The following is a 22,596-nucleotide window of genomic DNA, read 5'->3' as shown; positions in this document are numbered from 1 at the left end:
TTTAGCAGCTTTGAAATTGGATAAATCCCCAGGCCCGAATCAAATGTATCCCAGGCTGCTAAGAGAAACAAAAGAGGAAATAGCAGAGGCTCTGACCATCATTTTCAATCCTCTCTGGCTACAGGTGTGGTGCTGGAGGACTGATAACATTGTACCTTTGTTTAAAAAGGGAGAAAGGGATAGACTGAGTGCCAGTCAGCCTAACCTTGGTGGTGGGAAAATTATTGGAGAAAATTCTGAGTGACAGGTTAAAACTTCATTTAGAAAGTCATGGATTAATCAGGGACAGTTATCATGATTTGTTAAGGGAGTATCTGACTAACTTGATTGAATTTTTTGAGGAGGTAACAAGGCGGGGCGATGAGTGTAGTGCATTTTATGTAGTTTAGTCATCTGCCATAATTTATTCTTCTGAGGCTCGGTGTCAAATTTATCTGTTTTGTCTTATATCACTGCTGTGAAGTGCCTTGGGACGTTTTAAAACGTTAAAGGTGCTATATAAATAAACGTTGTTGTTGTAGGTTTTTGATAAGGCTCCACATGGCAAACTGGTCACGACAGTAAAAGAATTCAAGGCAAAGTGGCAAGTTGGATCCAAAGTTGGCTCAGAGACAAAAAGCAAAGGGTAATGGGTGTTTTTGTGACTGGAAGGCTGTTTGCAGTGGGATTCCACAGAGATCAGTACTAGGTCCCTTGCTTTTTGTGGTATATATCAATGATTTAGACTTGAATGTAGGGGTGTATGATTAATAAGTTTGCAAATGATACAAAAATTGGCTGTGTGGTTGCCAATGAAGAAAAAAGCTATAGACTGCAGAAAAATATCAATGAACTGGTCAGATAGGAAGAACAGTGGCAAATGGAATTCAATCTGGAGAAGTGTGAGGTAATGCATTTGGGGAAGGCTAACAAAGCAAGGAAATACATATTAAATGGTAGGACACTGAAAAGTGTAGAGGAACACAGGGACCTTGGAGTGCATGTCCACAGATCTCTGAAGGTAGCAGGACAGGTAGATAAGGTGGTTAAGAAGGCATATGGAATACTTGCCTGTATTAGTCAAGGTATGGAATACAAGAGCAGGGAGGTTATGCTTGAACTGTATAAAACACTAATTAAGCCACAGCTGGAGTACTGTGTACAGTTCTGGTCACCACATTACTGGAAGGACATGATTACACTGGAAAGGGTGCAGAGGAGATTTACTGGGATGTTGCCTGGAATGGAGAATTTTACCTATAATGAAAGATTGGATAGGCTGGGTTTGTTTTCTTTGGAACAGAGAAGGCTGAGGGGAGACCTTATTAAGGTGTATAACATTTCAGGGGCCTAGATAGAGTGGATAGGAAGGAACTATTTCCCGTAGAGAGGGGTCAGCAACCATGGGGCACAGATTAAAGTAATTGGTAGGAGGTTTAGAGGGGATTTGAGGGGACATTTTTTCACCCAGAGGGTAGTGGGTGTCTGGAACTCACTGCCTGAAAGGGTGGTAAAAGCAGGAGCCCTCACCACAATTAAAAGATACTTGGATGTGCTCTTAAAGTGCCGTAACTTTCAGGGCTACGGACCAAGCGCTGGAACGTGGGATTAGGCTGGATAGGCCTTGGTCGGCCGGCGCGGTCACAATAGGCCGAAATGGCCTCCTTCTGTGCTGTAAATTTCTATGAATCTATGAACACTCACATCATTAATATTAAACCGGTCCATAGTCATTCAGAATTTTAACTCATGTTACAAATCTTACGAGAACCCATTTGGAAAATAAATCGTAACACAACAGGAGCTGCAGCTGATTTAATTTCTTACATTTTCTTCTACTGTTTTAAAAGATCAGAACTGAGCTTTTGAGAGACGTACATTAGCAATTTAATTAGTGTTGTTCCAGCAGTTACTGAGTTTTCTTGAATATTTACTGCTGCCAATACCTACACCCGCTGATTTGATGCATCCCGTAGCTGTGGATTTCACTGGGTCAACTTTTACACCATCAGTCAAACCCTCAGTGAAACTGACAGGGAAAGAAAGCCACTAATTATTATTTATAACAATCTGCATGTACCACAATTACACAGATGAAGAAGTTAATTGTGTCTGGCACAAACATTTATTCCAACCTTCAAAATAAAACCAAGAGAGCTGCAGGTTTTAGGTAATTTCATATCTAAATATTATCAGCTACAAATCTCTCCGAAATGTCTCAACACTTCACACACAATGAATTAGTATGTTATGTAAGCAAACATACAGCCAATTATCACACAGCAAGATCCCATAAACAGAGGGGCAACTGAGGGGCGGAAGTTGGTGGTGGTGTGAAGTGGCTGCTGCGATGACGTCATCATGGCACCGTGTCACCCCTTCACCTAAAGGGGAGACCCTTCATGTTTTTAAAACTTCGGCTCACTGGGAGGGTTTCAGCTGGGCCAGTGGCCCGGCACCCAAGAGGGTAGTGGGTGTATGGAACTCACCGCCTGAAAGAGTGCTAGAGGCCTGTTGGCGGCCCGGACGAACCCGGGGGCATAACTGTCAGGCCGACCTGGCAGTCGGCCGACAAAAAAAAACATGGCGGCAGCGGCTGTAGGCCCTCCTGGACATAGCCTCACTGGACCACTGGGGTAAGACTTGTTTTGGCGTCGCCGGGTGGGCCGATGATTTTTGAAGGGGAATGTCACCATCGGGGGGGTTTGATCGACAGAGCGCACGGTGATGATGTGCTTAATACCGATCAATAGCAGCAGAGCGGTAAGGGAAGGAATCGAGGCACCGCCGGGAAAACTCAGGAGGGCAATTGGGCTAACAGCGGCCATTCCACCAAAAGTCAGTGGCCACTCCACTCCTCAGCGTGGTCGGCACACTTCGAAGGTAACAGGCCTTAAACAAAGGGTCAATTTTGGCCCCAAGACTCAAAAGTTGCAAGTGTCATGAACTGAGATAAAGTTGAAGATCCGTGTGATGTATGCTTTTTTCCCCACTTCTGGTGATTAAGTATACCTGTTTGGAAAAAAAAATAGCTAAATATTTGTCATATAGTATGTGAAAGTGATTCTTGTTTTTCCCCTGCTCACACTCACAATGAGCTGGGGCTGAGATCCACAAGCACCCTGCAATACCTCAGTCAAGTGGCTATTCCTCATGAGCCTGGACGGTGAGTGTTAGAATAGAAAAATATAGTACTGATATAGCATTTAAAAAATCACAATTTTTCACACTCATTTCTTAAAACATCTGACCCGAATACACTGCATGTTACTAGCCCATGAATAAAAAAGGATACGCAATTTATAAATCAGTAATTATTAACACCACATGGAACATTTCACTCATTAGATAAGCACCTACACTTGGCATGCTGCTTCTTGATGAAATGTTCCTTCCATTAAAAGCAACAGCTGAACCAGACGTCGAACCTGATTCAATCAAGGCATTGAGTCTTTAGGAACAAAATCCACAGGAATCAAAATAGATCATATGAAAGGTAATCAATGCTATTATCAGAATCTGCATCTCTCTCATTACTTGGCTGGCTGACACAGAAGCTGAGAGAAACTCCTCAGGAAAACCTTCCGACTAATTAGAGAAACAGATAAACAGCACCAAGGACAACCAACAGAGACAGGAGTTTCAGCAGCACTGGCAAAGTGGCTTCTTGCTGCCTACCAGAGACCACACGCGTTCTGGTAGGTTTGATGGTGCGTTCCCACTGTGTGAGGATGGTTTCCCGAGCTTTCGGCCATTTTCCGGGCCCAGTCAGTCGAAACTGGTACGGTGAGCAGGGGCCGAAGAAAACGTGGAATGCCAACCGTGGATCACTGAGGAGGAGCTCCTTTATGTTGGGCTTCACACCAATCAGCTCAGCTAATTCATCCATGCAGGGTACGTAATCGACTTGAATAGTGTGTCTTTGGGAGCAGACATACCTGATACAGAGGGAGAGGAAGACAGGAAGAGAGATACAACTTAAAAGAAATCTGATTTTTGTCTCGAATTTTCAAGCTCCACTTCCCTGCAGGCCACAGCTTCATGCTGGGATACTGTTCCAGAGGGGCTGGCAGCCTTCAACACAGTGGGCATTCTGGCTGTGTGAGCTTTGACAGTGAATATCGAGCAGTTATCCAGCCGAGCCCAACCCCGATTCTCACACAATGTACTCACAGGCACACATTATCCAGCAAGTGTCACTGGATAGTGAGCAAGAGCATTTCCCACTAGCTTTTGTCTCCACTACTGCTCCGCTTGAGGTCAACTCACTCAGTGCAGCCCGGGATCAAACAAGGGAATATCCGTGCCCATGTGGCTTAGCACTGCACCCGGCAATGCACTTACCCATTGTTGACCATTGTGGGAGCTCACAAACAACTCTTAATGGCACAGTTCTCAATATTAGCAAGAAGTGGCCTTGGTCACAAACTGTAACAAACTCCTGTTTATGTACATTTTCAATGCAAGATCAATATTTTTGCAGATATGAAAAACATGAAATACTAGTCGCGGTGAGCCAAATAGTCAAAATTCCTGAGAGGCGACGTAGTGCCATTCCCCAGCCACAACACGCACACCCTCCCACCCCCCAGTTCGATGTTGGCACTACCTGGCTAGTCCCAAACGGTCAGCACGGCCCACGTGGGCAATAGGCACGCAGGATAGATACCATCAGTTTTGTTCTAAGACTGCGGCTAGGTGCTTCCCACAGGCTCTGCCATGGCTGGCCCCTGCCGATTCACCCACCTCCCAGCTGCAACCTGACGAAAGATTGACTCCACCCACCAGCCAGGTGATGCATCACATGAACTCTCATCTCTTTCCCATCAACATGTGCACACTCCAGCCTTCTGTTTTTTTTCCTTCTCCGATCTGCCCCGAGGTCAGTCTCTCTGGACTTTTCCATGTGTTAGACTGATTTGACCCCTTGCTTTTTGTGGCCAGCCAGCTGGCATGGAACTGTGATTGGAGTGGCAGTGGGGAGGGGTTCAGAGGCACCAGGCACAGGAGTGACCCATCTCTTGGGCAGATTTCCATGCACTCTGTGGATTCTTAGGATCCAGGAGAATCTGCAGCCTATGGTAGAAAGCCCAGCATAGGGCACACAATCTTCATGATTAACACGCGAGGGGCCTCATCCGGACGTTAGACGACAGTTGCAGTAGTGTGTACAGTTCTGGTCTACATACTATAAAGGATATAGAGGCCCTGGAGAAGGTGCAAAAAGGACAAACAAGGATGATACCAGAACTGAGAGAGGACATACTTATCAGGAAAGGCTGAACAGGCAGAGGCTCCTTTCTCCACAAAAAGAGATGGCTGAGGGGTGACCTGATACAGGTCTTTAAAATGATGAAAGGATTTTATAGGGTAGACGAGAGAAGATATTTCCACTTGTGGTGGAGTCCAAAACTAGAGAACTTAAATATAAGATAGAAACATAGCAAATAGGTGCAGCAGTAGGCCATTCGGCCCTTTGAGCCTGCACCACCATTCAATAAGATCATGGCTGATCATTCACCTCATTACCCCTTTCCTGCTTTCTCCCCATACCCCTTGACCCCTTTAGCAGTAAGGGCCATATCTAACTCCCTCTTGAATATATCCAATGAACTGGCATCAACAACTCTCTGCGGTAGAGAATTCCACAGGTTAACAACTCTCTGAGTGAAGAAATTTCTCCTCATCTCAGCCCTAAATGCCTTACCCCTTATCCTTAGACTGTGTCCCCTGGTTCTGGACTTCCCAACATCAGGAAGATTCTTCCTGTATCTAACCTGTCCAGTCCCATCAGAATGTGATATGCTTCTATGAAATCCCCTCTCATCCTTCTAAACTCCAGTGAATACAGGCCCAGTCGATCCAGTCTCTCCTCATATGTCAGTCCTGCCATCCCAGGAATCAGTCTGGTGAACCTTCGCTGCACTCCCTTAATAGCAAGAACACCCTTCGTCAGGTTAGGAGACCAAAACTGAACACAATATTCCGGGTGAGGCCTCACCAAGGCCCTGTAAAACTGCAGTAAGACCTCCCTGCTCCTATACTCAAATCTCCTAGCTATGAAGGCCAACATACCATTTGCCTTCTTCACCGCCTGCTGTACCTGCATGCCAACTTTCAATGATTGATGTACCATGACACCCAGGTCTCGTTGCACCTCCCCTTTTCCTAATCTGCCGCCATTCAAATAATATTCTGCCTTTGTGTTTTTGCCACCAAAGTGAATAATCTCACATTTATCCACATTATACTGCTTCTGTCATGCATTTGCCCACTCACCTAACCTGTCCAAGTCACCCTGCAGCCTCTTAGCATCCTCCTCACAGCTCACAATGCCACCCAGCTTAGTGTCATCTGCAAACTTGGAGATATTACACTCAATTCCTCCATCTAAATCATTAATGTATATTGTAAATAGCTGGGGTCCCAGCACTGAGCCCTGCGGCACCCCACTAGTCACTGCCTGCCATTCTGAAAAGGACCCTTTTATCCCGACTCTCTGCTTCCTGTCTGCCAACCAGTTCTCTATCCACGTGAGTACATTACCCCCAATGCCATGTGTTTTAATTTTGCACACCAATCTCTTGTGTGGGATCTTGTCAAAAGCCTTTTGAAAGTCCAAATATACCACATCCACTGGTTCTCCCTTGTCCACACTACTAGTTACATCCTCAAAAAATTCTGTAAGAGTTGTCAAGCACGATTTCCCTTTCATAAATCCATGCTGACTTGGACCGATCCTGTTACTGCTTTCCAAATGCGCTGCTATTACATCTTTAATAATTGATTCCAACATTTTCCCCACTACTGATGTCAGGCTAACCAGTCTATAATTCCCTGTTTTCGCTCTCCCTCCTTTTTTAAAAAGTGGGGTTACATTAGTGAACCTCCAATCCATTGGAACTGATCCAGAGTCTATAGAATGTTGGAAAATGACCACTAATGCAGCCACTATTTCTAGGGCCACTTCCTTAAGTACTCTGGGATGCAGACTATCAAGCCCCAGGGATTTACCAGCCTTCAATCCCTTCAATTTCCCGCCTAATTAGGATTTCCTTCAGTTCCTCCTTCTCTCTAGACCCTAGTATTTCCGAAAGGTTAATTGTTACTACAGTTGTACAGGGCCTTAAGTGAGGCCTCACCTCGAATACTGTGTTCAGTTTTGGTCTCCTAATCTGAGGAAGGACGTTCTTGCTATTGAGGGAGTGCAGCGAAGGTTCACCAGACTGATTCCTGGGATGGCAGGACTGACATATGAGGAGAGACTGGATCGACTGGGCCTGTATTCACTGGAGTTTAGAAGGATGAGAGGGGATTTCATAGAAGCATATCACATTCTGATGGGACTGGACAGGTTAGATGCAGGAAGAATCTTCCTGATGTTGGGAAGTCCAGAACCAGGGGACACAGTCGAAGGATAAGGGGTAAGGCATTTAGGACTGAGATGAGGAGAAATTTCTTCACTCAGAGAGTTGTTAACCTGTGGAATTCCCTATCGCAGAGAGTTGTTGAAGCCAGTTCATTGGATATATTCAAGAGGGAGTTAGATATGGCCCTTACGGCTAAAGGGATCAAGGGGTATGGAGAGAAAGCAGGAAAGGGGTACTGAGGTGAACCATGATCTTATTGAATGGTGGTGCAGGCTCGAAGGGCCGAATGGCCTACTCCTGCACCTATTTTCTATGTTTCTATGTGTCTTCCTTCATGAAGACAGAACCAAAGTATTTGTTCAACTGGTCTGCCATTTCTTTGTTCCCCATTATAAATTCACTTGAATCTGACTGCAAGGGACCTAAGTTTGTCTTCACTAATCTTTTGCTCTTCACATATCTATAGATGCTTTTGCAGTCAGTTTTTATGTTCCCAGCAAACTTCCTTTCATGCTCTATTTTCCCCCTCCTAATTAAACCCTTTGTCCTCCTATGCTGAATTCTAAATTTCTCCCAGTCCTCAGGTTTGCTGCTTTTTCGGCCAATTTATATGCCTCTTCCTTGGATTTAATACTATCCTTAATTTCCCTTGTTAGCCATGGTTGAGCCACCTTCCCCGTTTTATTTTTACTCTAGACAGGGATGTACAATTGTTGAAGTTCATCCATGTGATCTTTAAATGTTTACCATTGCCTATCCACCGTCAACCTTTCAAGAATCCTTTGCCAGTCTATTCTAGCCAATTCACGTCTCATACCATCGAAGTTACCTTTCCTTAAGTTCAGGACCTAGTCTCTGAATTAACTGTGTCACTCTCCATCTTAATAAAGAATTCTACCATATTATGGTCGCTCTTCCCCAAGGGGCCTCGCACAAGATTGCTAATTAGTCCTTTCTCATTACACATCACCCAGTCTAGGATGGCCAGCCCTCTAGTTGGTTCCTTGACATATTGGTCTAGAAACCATCCCTAATACACTCCAGGAAATCCTCCTCCACTGTATTGCTACCAGTTTGGTTAGCCCAATCTATATGTAGATTAAAGTCGCCCATGATAGCTGCTGTACCTTTATTGCACGCATCCCTAATTTCTTGTTTGATGCTGTCCCCAACCTCACTACTACTGTTTGATGGTCTATACACAACTCCCACTAGCATTTTCAGCCCTTTGGTATTCCGCAGCTCCACCCATACAGATTCCACATCATCCAAGCTAATGTCCTTCCTTACTATTGCGTGGGAGGAGGCTCGTGTGGAGCATAAATGCCTCCACAGACCAGTTAGCCCAAATGGCCTGTTTTAGTGCTGTAAATTCTACTTAATGGAATACCTTTTGGCCATCTTTTCTTTCTTTTCCGATATCTCTGACATAGTCACTAATAAATCCAATAGGGAATTCAGAAGTAACGTTTTTACCCAGAGATGATGATAATGTGGACCTCGCTACCACATGGAGTAGTTGAGGCAAATAGCATAGATGCATTTAAGGGGAAGCTAGTTAAGCACAGGAGGAAGAAAGGAATAGAAGGATATGCTGATAGGGTGAGATGAAGAGAGGTGGGAGAAGTCTCGTGTGGAGCATATATGCCACCACAGACCAGTTAATCCAAATGGCCTGTTTTAGTGCTGTAAATTCGACGTAATGGAATACCTTTTGGCCATCTTTCCTTTCTTCTCCAATATCTCTGACATCATGGTGCTGACAGAAGGCAGTTTAGCCAAACCTGTAAAATGAAACACTAAATTAAAAGAACATTGTTCCACACAGGAAATTAGGTTTACCTCATGGATATTGTAAAAAGCAAATGAATTTCCAATTTGCAGCAGCACAGTGCTGTATTTGACAGAAATTAGTATGTTTTAACTTGCTGTTTAACCAGCGACTGAATCGCCAGGGATATATATATAAAGGCGGGGATTAATTATGTCATAAGGGCCCTCTTTGAATTCGCTACATCAACTGAGAGTTTTTTTAAATTAAGAAAGTAGCATGAAGGGCAAAGCCCAAAGTAGTGATCGGGTGACATGGAACTTGAATTTTAAAAGCCTGACAATCCCAGGAAAAGGTTCTGCAGTTTGGAACAACTTGGAAAGAATAGGTTATAGCAGGGTGCAATGACTGCTCGATCAAGTCATCCATGTTTATTTTCCCCTCAATTTCCCTCCAGGAGTTGCTGACTATTACTGGGCATCAACTGTCCTCTGGAACTTCAACCAGGAGGGGATTCTTCATGTGTAATTCAACACAAGTGTTTATCAGGGGGTTACTTGGTCAGCTATCGCAGTCACCTCAATCTTTTTCTTATCCAGCCTTCACGCACAGTCTTTCCTGAACTCTCCACCAGCCAGCAATCAGGAGCAGGGACTCTTTACTAACAATTTCCCTCACACTTTAGGATCATTTGCAGTCCCCAACTGAGAAGGGAGAGAAAAACAGCAAGAAGCAAAGAGATTAAATTTAACACTGCACATGCTGGGGATTGAACCTGGGACCTTGTGATGTGTGCAGCTCAGTATCAGCCATGATCTTATTGAATGGCGGAGCAGGCTCGAGGGGGTAAATGGCCTACTCCTGCTCCTATTTCTTATGTTCTTCGTATTCACCATGCAACGCATTTATTTGACAGGCCATCTGAGGAATTGTAGTAAGTTATCTTCACCTTAGCAACAAGAAATCCACAAAATGACATTATTTCAGTAACACAACTACTTTGTTCAGGTCTACAGAGATCACATACAATACTTTATATCCTTCACTTTTATTTTAAGTATCCTTGTACCTTTAAAAACTCTTGTGGCCCAACGTGCCTGAAGTTCAGATATTGGCATAATAGCTCCTACTGGCTGGACAAGACCAATGATGGCCAGTGTTGGCTGCTCCAGCTGAGGCGGAAAGACGTATTTATGGAGAGAAACATGGTTTTTGTCGACTTTAACAACAGACTCTTCCAGAAACGGGAATGAGAAAGTGTATCCTGTTGCAAAAACAACAACATCGATGTCTTCCGCTGTGCCATCTTCAAAAACAGCAGCAGTTTCAGTAAATTGCTTCACGTTAGGTTTCACAAGAACAGCTCCAGATATAATGCGATTTGGCAAATCATCATTGATTGTTGGATGCTGGCTGTGAAAACTGCAATAGAGAAAGCACCCCAACAATAATGGTTGGTGTATGTTAGTGTCAACAACATTTCAGAAATTACAATCCAGGTTTACAAAATAACTTATTAATTGCCAGGACCAGTGAATGTACAAATATTGCCAGGAATGTGATGGGCAATTACAAAAAAGCAAAGGAACTTAGTCATTGAGGTGACCGAGGTGGATGTTCCCTTCATGTGATTCTCCCAAACAGCGAAAACCCAGGTGGTGTGAAGAGCACAGACTTTGCTTCCACAGAGGGAAGGATGGAAATTGGAAGGTGATAGATCTGAGACTGGGGTGGCACTTAGAAGGAATGCAAGGCAAGGTACTAGGTGACACATGTTCTGCACTCTCACTGATGACCAGCACTGGGGAAGTAAATGTTTTAGCAGAGACACAATTTGAGTAGGGAAATCAATTGGCTGCACCTGCTTTGGTGAAAGGTAAAATTATCACAAACCTAATTTTAAAAAAAGCAACTTTACTCATAATGTTAGCGAGTTTATCTGGTCGGTGCCTAAACTATATAGAAAATGAAAGTTCCCATGTTCACGCCGCGGTCTGTGTTGAATTAGCTGATCTGAGCCAGTGTGAATAACATCACTACGATTGGAGGCAGTGGCCCTGGGCTAGGGGAGAGGAAAAATTGGCCAGGATTCCCGTTCCTGATGGAAATATGCATATGGACGGCATGTGAGGACAAGACTGGCCTTATCTACGATGTACCCTTGGTCCTTGATTCTGAAGGGCATTCAAGATCTATGGAACTCTACCCCAGCAAGGAGAAACTAGGTGAGAAAAATAAGTAACTAAGAAGGTAGTTGGGGGAATGAGCTGGAGGCTAAGAGACCGCAAAATGCAGCTTAAAATTCTGTCCATTAATTTCTAAAATAAAAATCTGTCCCAACAACAACTTGCATTTATCAAACACCTTTAACGTAGTAAAATGTTCCAAAGCGCTTTCTAGGAGCATTATCAGATACCGAGCCACGTAAAATTGGCCCGGATTTTGCCTTACGGATATCAGCACTCACCGTTATTAGGAGCAAATTGGACAGCAACTTCTGTCCACAAGCTTCGCTGCACTGGTACCTCACTGACAGAATCGGCATTAAAAAACACAAAGGTGTGTGAAGTTGCGGTGGCTCAGTGAGTAACACTCTCGCCTCCGAGTCAGGAGGTTGTGAGTTCAAGTCCCACTCCAAGGACTTGAGCACAAAAAAAAAATCTAGGCTGACACTCCAGTGCAGTGCTGATGGAGCACTACGCTGTCACAGGTGCCGTCGATCAGATGAGACATTAAAACGAGGCCCCGTCTGCCCTCTGAAGTGGACACTCTCAAGATCATATGGCACTATTTCGAAGAAGAGCAGGGGCGTTATCCCGTGTCCTGGTCAATATATTTATCCCTCAATTAACATAACAAAAAAGCAGATTATCTGATCATTATCACATTGTTGTTTGTGGGAGCTGAAAAGGATCTCCAGAAACCAGAAGTTGCCACGCAAAATCTGACAAAGTCTGTGGACAGTTTTAAGCGTAATGAACAGCAAGCACCGTTCCTTCACAGCTGACCACAAAATACGGGCCATTAGGATACGTGACCAAAATCTTGGTCAAAGAGGTATGTTACAAGGAGCGACTTAGAAGGTGGAAAGATAGCTGCGCTAGGAATCTTCAGTCTCCTAGAACAGAATGTTGTTGGGTACTACAGACCTGTGGCTAGGCTTCATGCCATAGTTTACATGATCGAATCGACTGTTCAAAGCTCTTTCAGCAAGCCAGGAAATCATAGCTGAAGGAAACAGGCTATTAACGCGAGAGTTATACAGCATGTCTGCAGGGAATCCTTTTTCAGCCACACGGTTAAGTATCCAGGCGCCTCTTCTCGTACTCAGAAATACCTACAAAACATTTTGAAGAACATAAGGGTAGTAAGTTTCAAATTTGCCCCATGTATGCGCGCAAGTAAACACCAATACTGCATCATACTTTCACCAAGAGAACCAAATATGTGCATCTAATTCTTGAGCTTGAGAGGGAAAGAAAAACAATCCCACTAGGTTTCCCACTTCTAATTATTATTCAATGGTGCTGGAAAGTACATAAATATATGGGGGCATGATCAAACTTTGCATCGCGGGTGAATGGTTGCAAGTGCCTACTATTTGGCCCATAAAGCACCTGTCACTTCCTTGCAAAACTGATTTTAACTTAAGCTCATCCTCTGCTCTTTAAAAGTCGTGGGCTTGTGTGCCATAATTCTATTAACAAATGTCCTTTTTTAAATCATGGTGACCAACAAACTTGTTAAAATAACCTGATAGAGGTATTTAAAATTATTAAGGGGTTCTACAGATTAGCTGTAGAGAATGGGCTAGACTCGCGATATTTCCAGCCTTAGTGTTTTTTTTATTTTTCAGGATCGCTGGAATATCGCCCATTTTAAAGATCGCTAGTTTCGGCTTTTTATTTTGGGCAATAGCCTTAGCTATATATAATGGGCCTTAGCGATGTATTCAGTCTTGCAAATCTGGCGGCCACAGCAATGGCCATTCTGCGCATGCCCATTTTTTTTTAAGCAAAGAAGTTTTCCCATGATGCGGGAGTTCAGGGGTCAACTGCGCATGCTCAGAAGAGTCAGAGAGAATGAGAGAGAGGAGTGAGAAAGAAGCAATCATCTGAGTTCATCACTGATTTAGTTGTAATTTGAGCATTGTCTCTGTTTTTTAAAATTAAGTCTTAAATCTTGGAAGTGTTTATCAAAAATGTTGAACGATACAAGTGTACAGCAGGAGGTGGTGTCAGGGAGGAGGGTGAAAGCCTTTTCTGATGAAGCAAATGAGGCCCTCGTAAATGAGGTAGAAAGTCGGTGGGGACAATTAACCCGGGGTGGGCATGGGAAATCTCCCCCCCCCCCGCCCCCGCACCTATCAAAAAATATGGGGTGAGATCGCCGATATTGTTTCCTCAGTGTCCCACGACAGACCAGTGCCACAAGAGGTAGAACAGCCTGGATGCTTCGGCAAGAGCAAGTATTAAATTATGAGATTTTAAGTTGTAATGATCCACTGAATTAATTAGAATGTAAATCTGCCAGATTGTAATGAAGCTGGGTAATCTTGCGTAGCTTTCCTGCTAAGATTTGGACTGGGGAGAGAACCTGCACCCTTTAAATCTAATTTTGCTCAGATGCCTTACATTTAATCAACAGTATTAATTATTATATAAAGGAATGACTGGAAACAGACAGACCGCAAACATTCGGCATTTCTACCACTTTAGTTTAAAAGGAGAAATCTTATGTGCTGTGAGCAAGTCTTTAACTTGGGCACCTTCTCCTTTTTGATTACATTGGTGGATGGGGCACGACTGAGCACTGAGGGGTCCGGTCACCTTTACCCAGACTGTCTCTCCGGCTGCTGTCACTCACACAGTGACCCAGCCTGGATTGGGGGAGAGCTGCCCTGGGACACTGTCTGCCCTGGGACAATTTGGGACATTAGCTCCTGCCACACGGAGGTCCCCGAGCACAGCCCAGGGACACGGTGCCCCCTCCCATTACAGTCCTGTCATTGCCGAGCTCACCAGCGGTCCTGACCCCCCCCCCCCCCCCCAGGGGACCTCCATCGATTCAAATAAACTGCCTATCTCCCCTCAGGCGCCGAATGGCACAGCCTGTGGATGGGGCCCTTCCTGGAGATTGTATGCGAGATATTTGGTGTCCAGCATGAGTTCCTAATCACGATTTTATTAAATATTTTCTCTGTAGATGTTATAACCACGCATCCATTATGGATACAAACCGTATTCGCATATAACGTTAGAATCTGTTGTCTTTCCATAATAGTACCAAGTCAATTAGCTTATACCATGCTCTTGTCACGTTTGCAGAGGAAGATATCTAAGAATCGGGTGGAGCAGAAGCGCACTGGAGGAGGGCCTACTGAACTGCAGCCGCTCACCAACTTGGAGGAACGTGCTGCAGCACTAGTGGGCAGCCACAATCGTTCTGCCACCCGTGGTGGTGCAGATGCCGTTGTTGCACCATGTGAGTAATGTGTAAAGCAGTGGTAAACCAGTGATAATTTAAAGTAATGTAACGGCATTTCATTATAATATATGAACGATGTCATGTTATGCATGCAGCTTCTGTACTACTCTCAGGTTAAGAACATAAGAAATAGGAGCAGGAGTAGGCCATTTGGCCCCTCCAGCCTGCTCCGCCATTCAATAAGATCATGGCTGATCTGATCATGGACTCAGCTCCACTTCCCTGCCCAGTCCCCATAACCCTTTATTCCCTTATCGCTCAAAAATCTGTCTATCTCCGCCTTAAGCCTACACAGCTCTGTGAGGCAGAGAATTCCATAGATTAACAACCATATGATTTAATCATATGTAACGTGTCTCGTTCACATTTATTGCATTAGTGTTGCTCCTCGTACATATGCCAGCGCAGCGCAAGCATTCTCAAGTCTACCCTTTTCTTCTAATAATCTCAATTATGTTTTATAGCTCCCCAGGCACAAAGGGAGGCCCCTGCACCAACACCTGTACCGCTGCAGGTCGTCATCACCACGGATGCAGAAGAGGAAACAACTGAGGAGCAGGAAAATGACCACCTGTTATCTGTGGTACCAGCGGCCACGTCGTCATCGATGGATGAAGTAGCGGGGCCAAGCAGCTTGCAGCAGGCCACTCCAAGGCATCCAGTGCCCATGCCGACCCCACGGAGGTTGAGTCGGCGAGGTAGGCACACGCTGCGACGGGCAGATACAAACGAGGACATGGTCTCACAGTCAAGGGCGAGCATCGACATAGGTAGAGAGCTCCTCCAGGCGCTTGGTGGGTTGACCGGAATCATTGCCACAATATCCGCACGAATAACGGAGGGCATGGATCGGATAGATGCGGCAATGGGGCAAACGACCGACGCCTTGCGGCTTGCGATAGTGTCGGGAGATGGCACTGCACCCCAAGCTGCTCTCCCACCAAGCACCACGACAGATGCAAGACAGGAGGAAGAACTTCCTTCTCACTCGGAAGACGTTTCTTCGGAAATATCTTCTCCGCCAGCCACCGAGGAGATTCTGCTGATGTCACCCACCCACCACAGCAGCAGGCCTTGAGGTCCCCTGCTGCAAGACGTCTTGGTCTCATTACTCGGGGAGTTAAACAGGGGGTTAATACAAGGGGGCGGGGGGGTCAAGGTGCAGGAGGGAAGTGTGGCCGCAGGTAGGGAGTGGCGTGCTGTATATAGTTCTTAGTTCTAGTTAAAAATAAATGTTTGTTAAATGTTCACTGTTGGGGATGTTGGGAGGGTGTTGTTAATATTGTTGTTGTGTTACAAATGTTGTTGACTGTTTGGGGTTTGGGGGGGGTGGGCGGGAGGGGGTGTTATACATGTGTGTTCTAAAAAATTTCAAATTCGTCTTTAATTATTAAACATTTTTATTTAACTTTACAATTGTCCTGAAGTGTCTTCGAATAACGCAAGGTAAAACATCAGTACAATGGTTGGAAACAATGGCCATGGCCAGGTGAGGCCAGGATGAAACGTAACGCAACTGTAACTGTCACCAATGTAAATTCATGCAAAGCGTTCATTTACGAACTGCTAAAGCAAGAGTTTTGCAGCTGCGTAACTACCACGGGACTTTTCCAGTCTTCCGGAGGGGGAGGGGGCATGGGTTCATCGGTTCATCGCCAGGCTGATTGTCCTCCCAGAGGTCCTCATCATCCTCCTCCTTCTTTTCCGCCTCCCCTCTCTCCTAAGGTGGACCGGTGGTCCCATCTGGCAATTGTTGTCCTCTCCTGATAGCTGGGCTATGCAACATGCAGCACACCACAATGAACTCAGCAACCTGCTCAGGGTGGTATTGTAGGTTGCCTCCCGAGTGGTCCAGGCATCTGAAGCGCTGCTTAAGCACTCCAATTGTCTTTTCGACGATATGAATTTCATTGTAACGCTTCTCGGCTTCCGTCTGGGGCTTACGCAGGGGTCATGAGCCAGCATCTAACCGTGACCTTGTGGCTAACTCTTAAACAAGTCAGAGACAGTGCTCTCATGCAAGCTGTGTGCATCATGGATGCTGCCTGGAAAATTTGCATTTACTGCCATGATTATTTGCTTGTGGTCGACAACGAGCTGCACATTCAGGGAGTGGAATCCCTTTTGGTTCTGAAACACCTCTGCATCTTGAAAAGGTGCTCGCAGGGCAATGTGCGCACAGTCTGTTGCTCCCTGCACCTTGGGACAGTTTGGTATTCGCGAGAAACCCAAAGCCCTCTCATTGCTCCCTGCACCTTGGGGAAGTTTGCTATTCGCGAGAAACCCAAAGCCCTCTCAGTCTGTGCCTCCCTGGTCATAGGGAAGTTTATGAAGTCCATCCTTCGAACGTAAAGGGCTTCAATCACCTGTCGAATGTAGCAATGTGTGGCGTGCTGAGATATACTGCAAATGTCGCCAGCTGAGGCCTGAAAGGAGCCCGATGTGTAGAAGGAAAGTGCCACAGTAATCTTAACCTCAATGGGCAGTGCGGTCCTGATGGTGATGGTAGGCTGCAGATCTCCCTTAATTAGCTGGCATATTTCACTGATGACCTCCTAATGCATGTGTTATCAGACAAGTCCAGGTATGATCGCTTATCCCTGTAAATGCGTTGGATGTAATGCCTCCGCAGCAGCAGCAGTCTGTCATCTCTTTGATTGGGCACATAATGCTCTTCAATATACCTTCTCCCATCTCTATTTTGAGGCATGTGATTAATGATCAATACTAGTTGAGAAATTACAGGCTCCGTCACTATAAATGCCCTTAATTTGTCCTCAACAGATACAAATGAGCTTAGATGATTGACAAGAGTCAAAAAGGCCCTTAAAATCACTCACAAATTGATTCACAAGCACTTGAAGCAGCCTTTGAGTACAGATCCTCCGAGTTAGAAAATGGCGTCCATAGTGCCGAGTACTGCCAAATAGAGCTGAGTTAAGGTCAGGTGAATGCAGCTTGTCTTCAGCAACTTTTTCGGCCAGCGATCTTTTCAGCATATTGTGGGTGAAATGCCGAAAATAGCAGTCGATGATAATCTGGGCGATATTCGGGCGCAAATTTCCATTTTCAGCACTATTCTCGGCCTTGCACATGCATGATGTCATATTTTTTCTTAAATTAGGCCGGGCGATGCAGCACATTCATGTGTGCTGAAAGTTGGATCGGCAATAAATGGGCTATAATCGGGCGATAGTTTCCACTTTTTAGCAAATATGTTTACACTTGTGTGAAGTCTGAAACTAGGGACCATAAATATAAGATGATCCAATCATCATAATCATCATCATTCAGGAGTAACATCTTTATTGAGAGGGTGGTTGCAATGTGCAACTTGGTACCACTCGGAGTAGCTGAAGCGAATAGCACAGATGCATTTAAGGCGAAGCTAGAAAAGCACATGAGGGAGAAAGGAATAAAGGATATGCTGATAGTGTGAGGTGAAAAAGGGTGGGAGGAGGCTTGTGTGGAGCATAAACACCGGCATGGAACTATTGGGCCTAATGGCCTGTTTCTGTGCTGTAAATTTGTTGTAGTTCAACTGTACGTGCTGTAGGAGTATTACAAAGTACAGCAACAAAAGGTGGGAACAGTTATCAGATAGCTGATCAGAGAAATTAGTCTAACCCAGGTTAAAACAGGAAATACTAGAAATGCACAGCAAGTCAATCAGGATCTGAAACAGAACTGGGTCACGAACTGTCCTTTGCTTTCAACCTGCAGCTCATTTCTGATATTTTCCACTTTTCTTTCAACTTTCTAGCATCTGCAGCACTAATTTTTAATCTCCAAATCTGGGTAACTCCTACAATCCTTACTTTCCTGAATCTAAATAAATGGTGGATGCCCAATGGTGGATGCTGCGAGGGTAAGGTAGGGAGAATACAAAACAAGCAGCCATTTTAGTTACCACTTTCTATCACACTTTATACAGAGTTTGAGTTTCCAATGGTTTCTGTTGGTATTTGATCATTGGAGTCTATGGGGCCGGAATGGGTGACCTTACTACCCACTGCCGCCGGCAGCCGCTGAGTTTTTTTTTGAGTCGCTCTCCCCTCGGTGACAGATTCCTCCAGGTCTGCATCCGGCGGGAGGGGCGTACTGCCCGCTGACAGCCTCCGGTGGCCAAGTCATGTAAATAACCTCCCGCCTGCCGAGCTGGCACATTGGTGCGGGTGGGAGTCAGCGACCTGCAGGGGGAAGGATTGCTGCATTGAGGCAGGTCTAACCCCGACGGTAAGTATGAAGAACTGCAAAAAAAGGTTAGCGATTTTATTTATTTTAGGGTATTACCTGTATGGGGATCCTGAAATTTTTTTTTTTTTATTGTGACTATTTTTATTTTTAGCTGTTTCCCTCCCCCCCGCCTCCACCCCCCCGTCCCGAACCCGACTCAATCCTCGGCGGCACTTTGGCGAGGAACGCATTTGACACCGTGATTGGGAGTTCCCGCCCGCTGCCGCCCAGATTGACGGTGTAAGCCATTGTTTGGCCGCTGGACGGTACTGGCATATCTTTTAGAGGGATCTTCCTGGCAAAGTACCACCCGGTCTCTCGGCGGCCATCGGCTGTTGTTTGGGCAGCACTCGGGCGGGCCTTGGCTTCTACCATGTTCGGGCCCTATATTTTTTATTACCACACACAATGGTTAGTCCACATCTAGTGTACTGTCCTTAGTTCTGGGCACCACACCATAGTAATTATATATGGATTGGTCTCAGAAGGAGCGCAGCGCAGATTCACCAAAATGTAATAAGGGTTAGACTATGAGGAGAGATTACATAAACTAGCCTTGTATTCCCTGGAATATAGAAGGTTAAGGGAAAACTAAAAGATGTAAAGTGATTAAGCCTGGAGAGATAAATCAGAAACGTATGAGTAAAACATTAGAGCTGAAGGATAGGCTAAGAGGTGTGGCCCAAATAAGCGTTCTTTATACAAACGCACAGAGTATAAGGAATAAATTGGATGAACTGCAGGCACAAATTCAACTTGGAGGGTATAACATGGTAGCCATTATAGGGACATGGCTGTAAAACGGGTCAGGACTGGGAACTAAATATACCAGGTTATAAGGTCTACAGGAAAGATAGGGAAAATGGTGGAGGGGGAGGAGTGGCCTTAGCGATTATGGATGAAATCACTTCAATGATATGAGGGGATATAATGAGAGGTAAGCAGGCAGTGGAGACTTCATGGAAAGAACTAAGAAACAGGAAAGGATTTAAAACTGTAATGGGTGTTGTGTATAGGCCCCCAGGTAACAGCTGTGAAATGCGAGATTGTATAAATGCAGAGATTAGACAAATGTGTAGCAAAGGCAGAGCGGTTTTAATGGAGGATTTTAACTTTCATATAGATTGGGATAAGCAAACTGTAATGTATTATCACATGGTTTGGTATGAGCATGCTCAGTTTGCTCTGGCCTAATAAAACAAGCACACTGACTAGCAACTCATCGTGTCTCTGTCCTTCATTTGTTCTACCCAAGTATATTACACAGACTAGCACCTGTCAGAAAGGTAGTGAATTTCTTGTGTGTGTCTGGGATAGTTTTCTAGAGGCAACAGGGGGGAAAAGCCATATCAGATTTAGTAACGAGTAATGAGCCAGAATTATTTAACAGCTCAACGGTGCATAGAAACATAGAAAATAGGTGCAGCAGTTGGCCATTCGGCCCTTCGAGCCTGCACCGCCATTCAATGAGTTCATGGCTGAACATGCAACTTCAGTACCCCATTCCTGCTTTCTCCCATACCTCTTGATCCCCCCTAGTAGTAAGGACTACATCTAACTCCTTTTTGAATATATTGAGTGAATTGGTCTCAACAACTTTCTGTGGTAGAGAATTCCACAGGTTCACCAATCTCTGGGTGAAGAAGTTTCTCCTCATCTCGGTCCTAAATGGCTTACCCCTTATCCTTAGACTGTGACCCATGGTTCTGGACTTCCCCAACATCGGGAACATTCTTCCTGCATCTAACCTGTCTAAACCCATCAGAATTTTAAACGTTTCTATGAGATCCCCTCTCATTCTTCTGAACTCCAGTGAATACAAGCCCAGTTGATCCAGTCGTTCTTGATATGTCAGTCCCGCCATCCCGGGAATCAGTCTGGTGAACCTTCACTGCACTCCCTCAATAGCAAGAATGTCCTTCCTCAAGTTAGGAGACCAAAACTGTACACAATACTCCAGGTGTGACCTCACCAAGGCCCTGTACAACTGTAGTAACACCTCCCTGCCCCTGTACTCAAATCTCCTCGCTATGAAGGCCAACATGCCATTTGCTTTCTTAACCGCCTGCTGTAACTGCATGCCAACCTTCAATGACTGATGTACCATGACACCCAGGTCTCGTTGCACCTCCCCTTTTCCTAATCTGTCACCATTCAGATAATAGTCTGTCTCTCTGTTTTTATCACCAAAGTGGATAACCTCACATTTATCCACATTATACTTCATCTGCCATGCATTTGCCCACTCACCTAACCTATCCAAGTCACTCTGCAGCCTCATAGCATCCTTCTCGCAGCTCACACTACCACCCAACTTAGTGTCATCCGCAAATTTGGAGATACTACATTTAATCCCCTCGTCTAAATCATTAATGTACAATGTAAACAGCTGGGACCCCAACACAGAACCTTGCAGTACCCCACTAGTCACTGCCTGCCATTCTGAAAAGTACCCATTTACTCCTACTCTTTGCTTCCTGTCTGCCAACCAGTTCTCAATCCACGTCAGCACACTACCCCCAATCCCATGTGCTTTAACTTTGCACATTAATCTCTTGTGTGGGACCTTGTCGAAAGCCTTCTGAAAGTCAAAATACACCACATCAACTGGTTCTCCCTTGACCACTCTACTGGAAACGTCATCAAAAAATTCCAGAAGATTTGTCAAGCATGATTTCCCTTTCACAAATCCATGCTGACTTGGACCTATCATGTCACCTCTTTCCAAATGCGCTGCTATGACATCCTTAATAACTGATTCCATCATTTTACCCACTACCGATGTCAGGCTGACCGGTCTATAATTCCTCGTTTTCTCTCTCCCTCCTTTTTTTTTTAAAAGGAAGATCAAAATCAACACAAAAAATGTTTATAATTACATTAGGAAAAGAGAGTAGTCAGGAGCCCTTTAAAAACTGATATCGGTGATATTGTCAATGATAATAAGGAAATAGCGGAAATGTTGAATAATTACTTTGCATCAGTATTTACAGTAAAGGAAGAGGATAGGATGCCGGATATCCCAAGGAAACTAATATTGAATCGGGACTCACCAAAATTAACCTAAGTAAAATAACAGTATTGATGATAATAATGGCAGTAAAGAGTTACAAATCCTCAGGATCAGATGATTTCCATCCCAGGGTTTTAAAGGAAGTCGGGGAGCACATTGTAGGTGCCCTAATTATAATGTGCCAAAGTTCTCTCCATTCAGGAACTGTTCCTTTAGATTAGTATATTGTGCCTGTCACTCCTCTATTTAAGAAAGGCGAGAGAGGGAAACCAGGGAAATATACATCAGTTAGCCTAATATCTGTTGTCGGGGAAATATGAGTCTATAATAAGGGTAGGGTAACTGAACACCTTGAAAACTTTCAATTGATCAGAGAGCCAGCATAGATTTGTGAAAGGTAGGTCATGTCTGACAAACCTGACTGAATTTTTTGAAGAGGTGACTAAAGTATTGGGCAAGGTAATGTCTATGGGTGCTATTTATATGAACTGCCAGAAGGTTTTTGATAAAGTCCCACATAAGATACTTTTAACTAAGGTAAAAGCCCATGGACTTGAAGGCAAATTATTGACCTGGTTAGGAAACTGGCTGAGCGGCAGGAGACAGAGAGTAGGGATAATGGGCAGGTACTCTAATTGGCAGGATGTGACTAGTGGTGTCCCATAGGGATGTGTGTTGGGGCCTCAACTATTCACAGTATTTATTAATTACTTAGATGATGGCACAGAAAGATCTATATC

At 44.7% G+C, this 22,596-nt stretch overlaps 1 protein-coding gene across 4 annotated transcripts in view; it reads right to left on the bottom strand.

The window, feature by feature from the left end:
* Positions 1-2,075: 2,075 nt before the first annotated feature.
* The window catches only part of LOC139268732 (flavin-containing monooxygenase 5-like), a 141,965-nt gene continuing 121,444 nt past the window's right edge, over positions 2,076-22,596 (bottom strand). For 3 of the 4 annotated variants that reach the window (XM_070887362.1, XM_070887361.1, XM_070887360.1), the window contains 4 exons: positions 12,270-12,457; positions 10,190-10,542; positions 9,061-9,133; positions 2,076-3,917 (listed from right to left, as the gene is read on the bottom strand). In XM_070887362.1, coding sequence (XP_070743463.1) covers positions 3,572-3,917; positions 9,061-9,133; positions 10,190-10,542; positions 12,270-12,457 — 960 coding nt within the window. In that variant the 3' untranslated portion in view covers positions 2,076-3,571. The remainder of the gene's footprint in view (positions 3,918-9,060; positions 9,134-10,189; positions 10,543-12,269; positions 12,458-22,596) is intronic. The other variant, XM_070887363.1, reaches the window with a different exon arrangement.

Source organism: Pristiophorus japonicus, chromosome 8 (assembly GCF_044704955.1).
Source record: "Pristiophorus japonicus isolate sPriJap1 chromosome 8, sPriJap1.hap1, whole genome shotgun sequence".
Taxonomy (NCBI): Eukaryota; Metazoa; Chordata; class Chondrichthyes; family Pristiophoridae; genus Pristiophorus; species Pristiophorus japonicus.
This window is presented reverse-complemented; position numbering and strand designations above follow the sequence as displayed.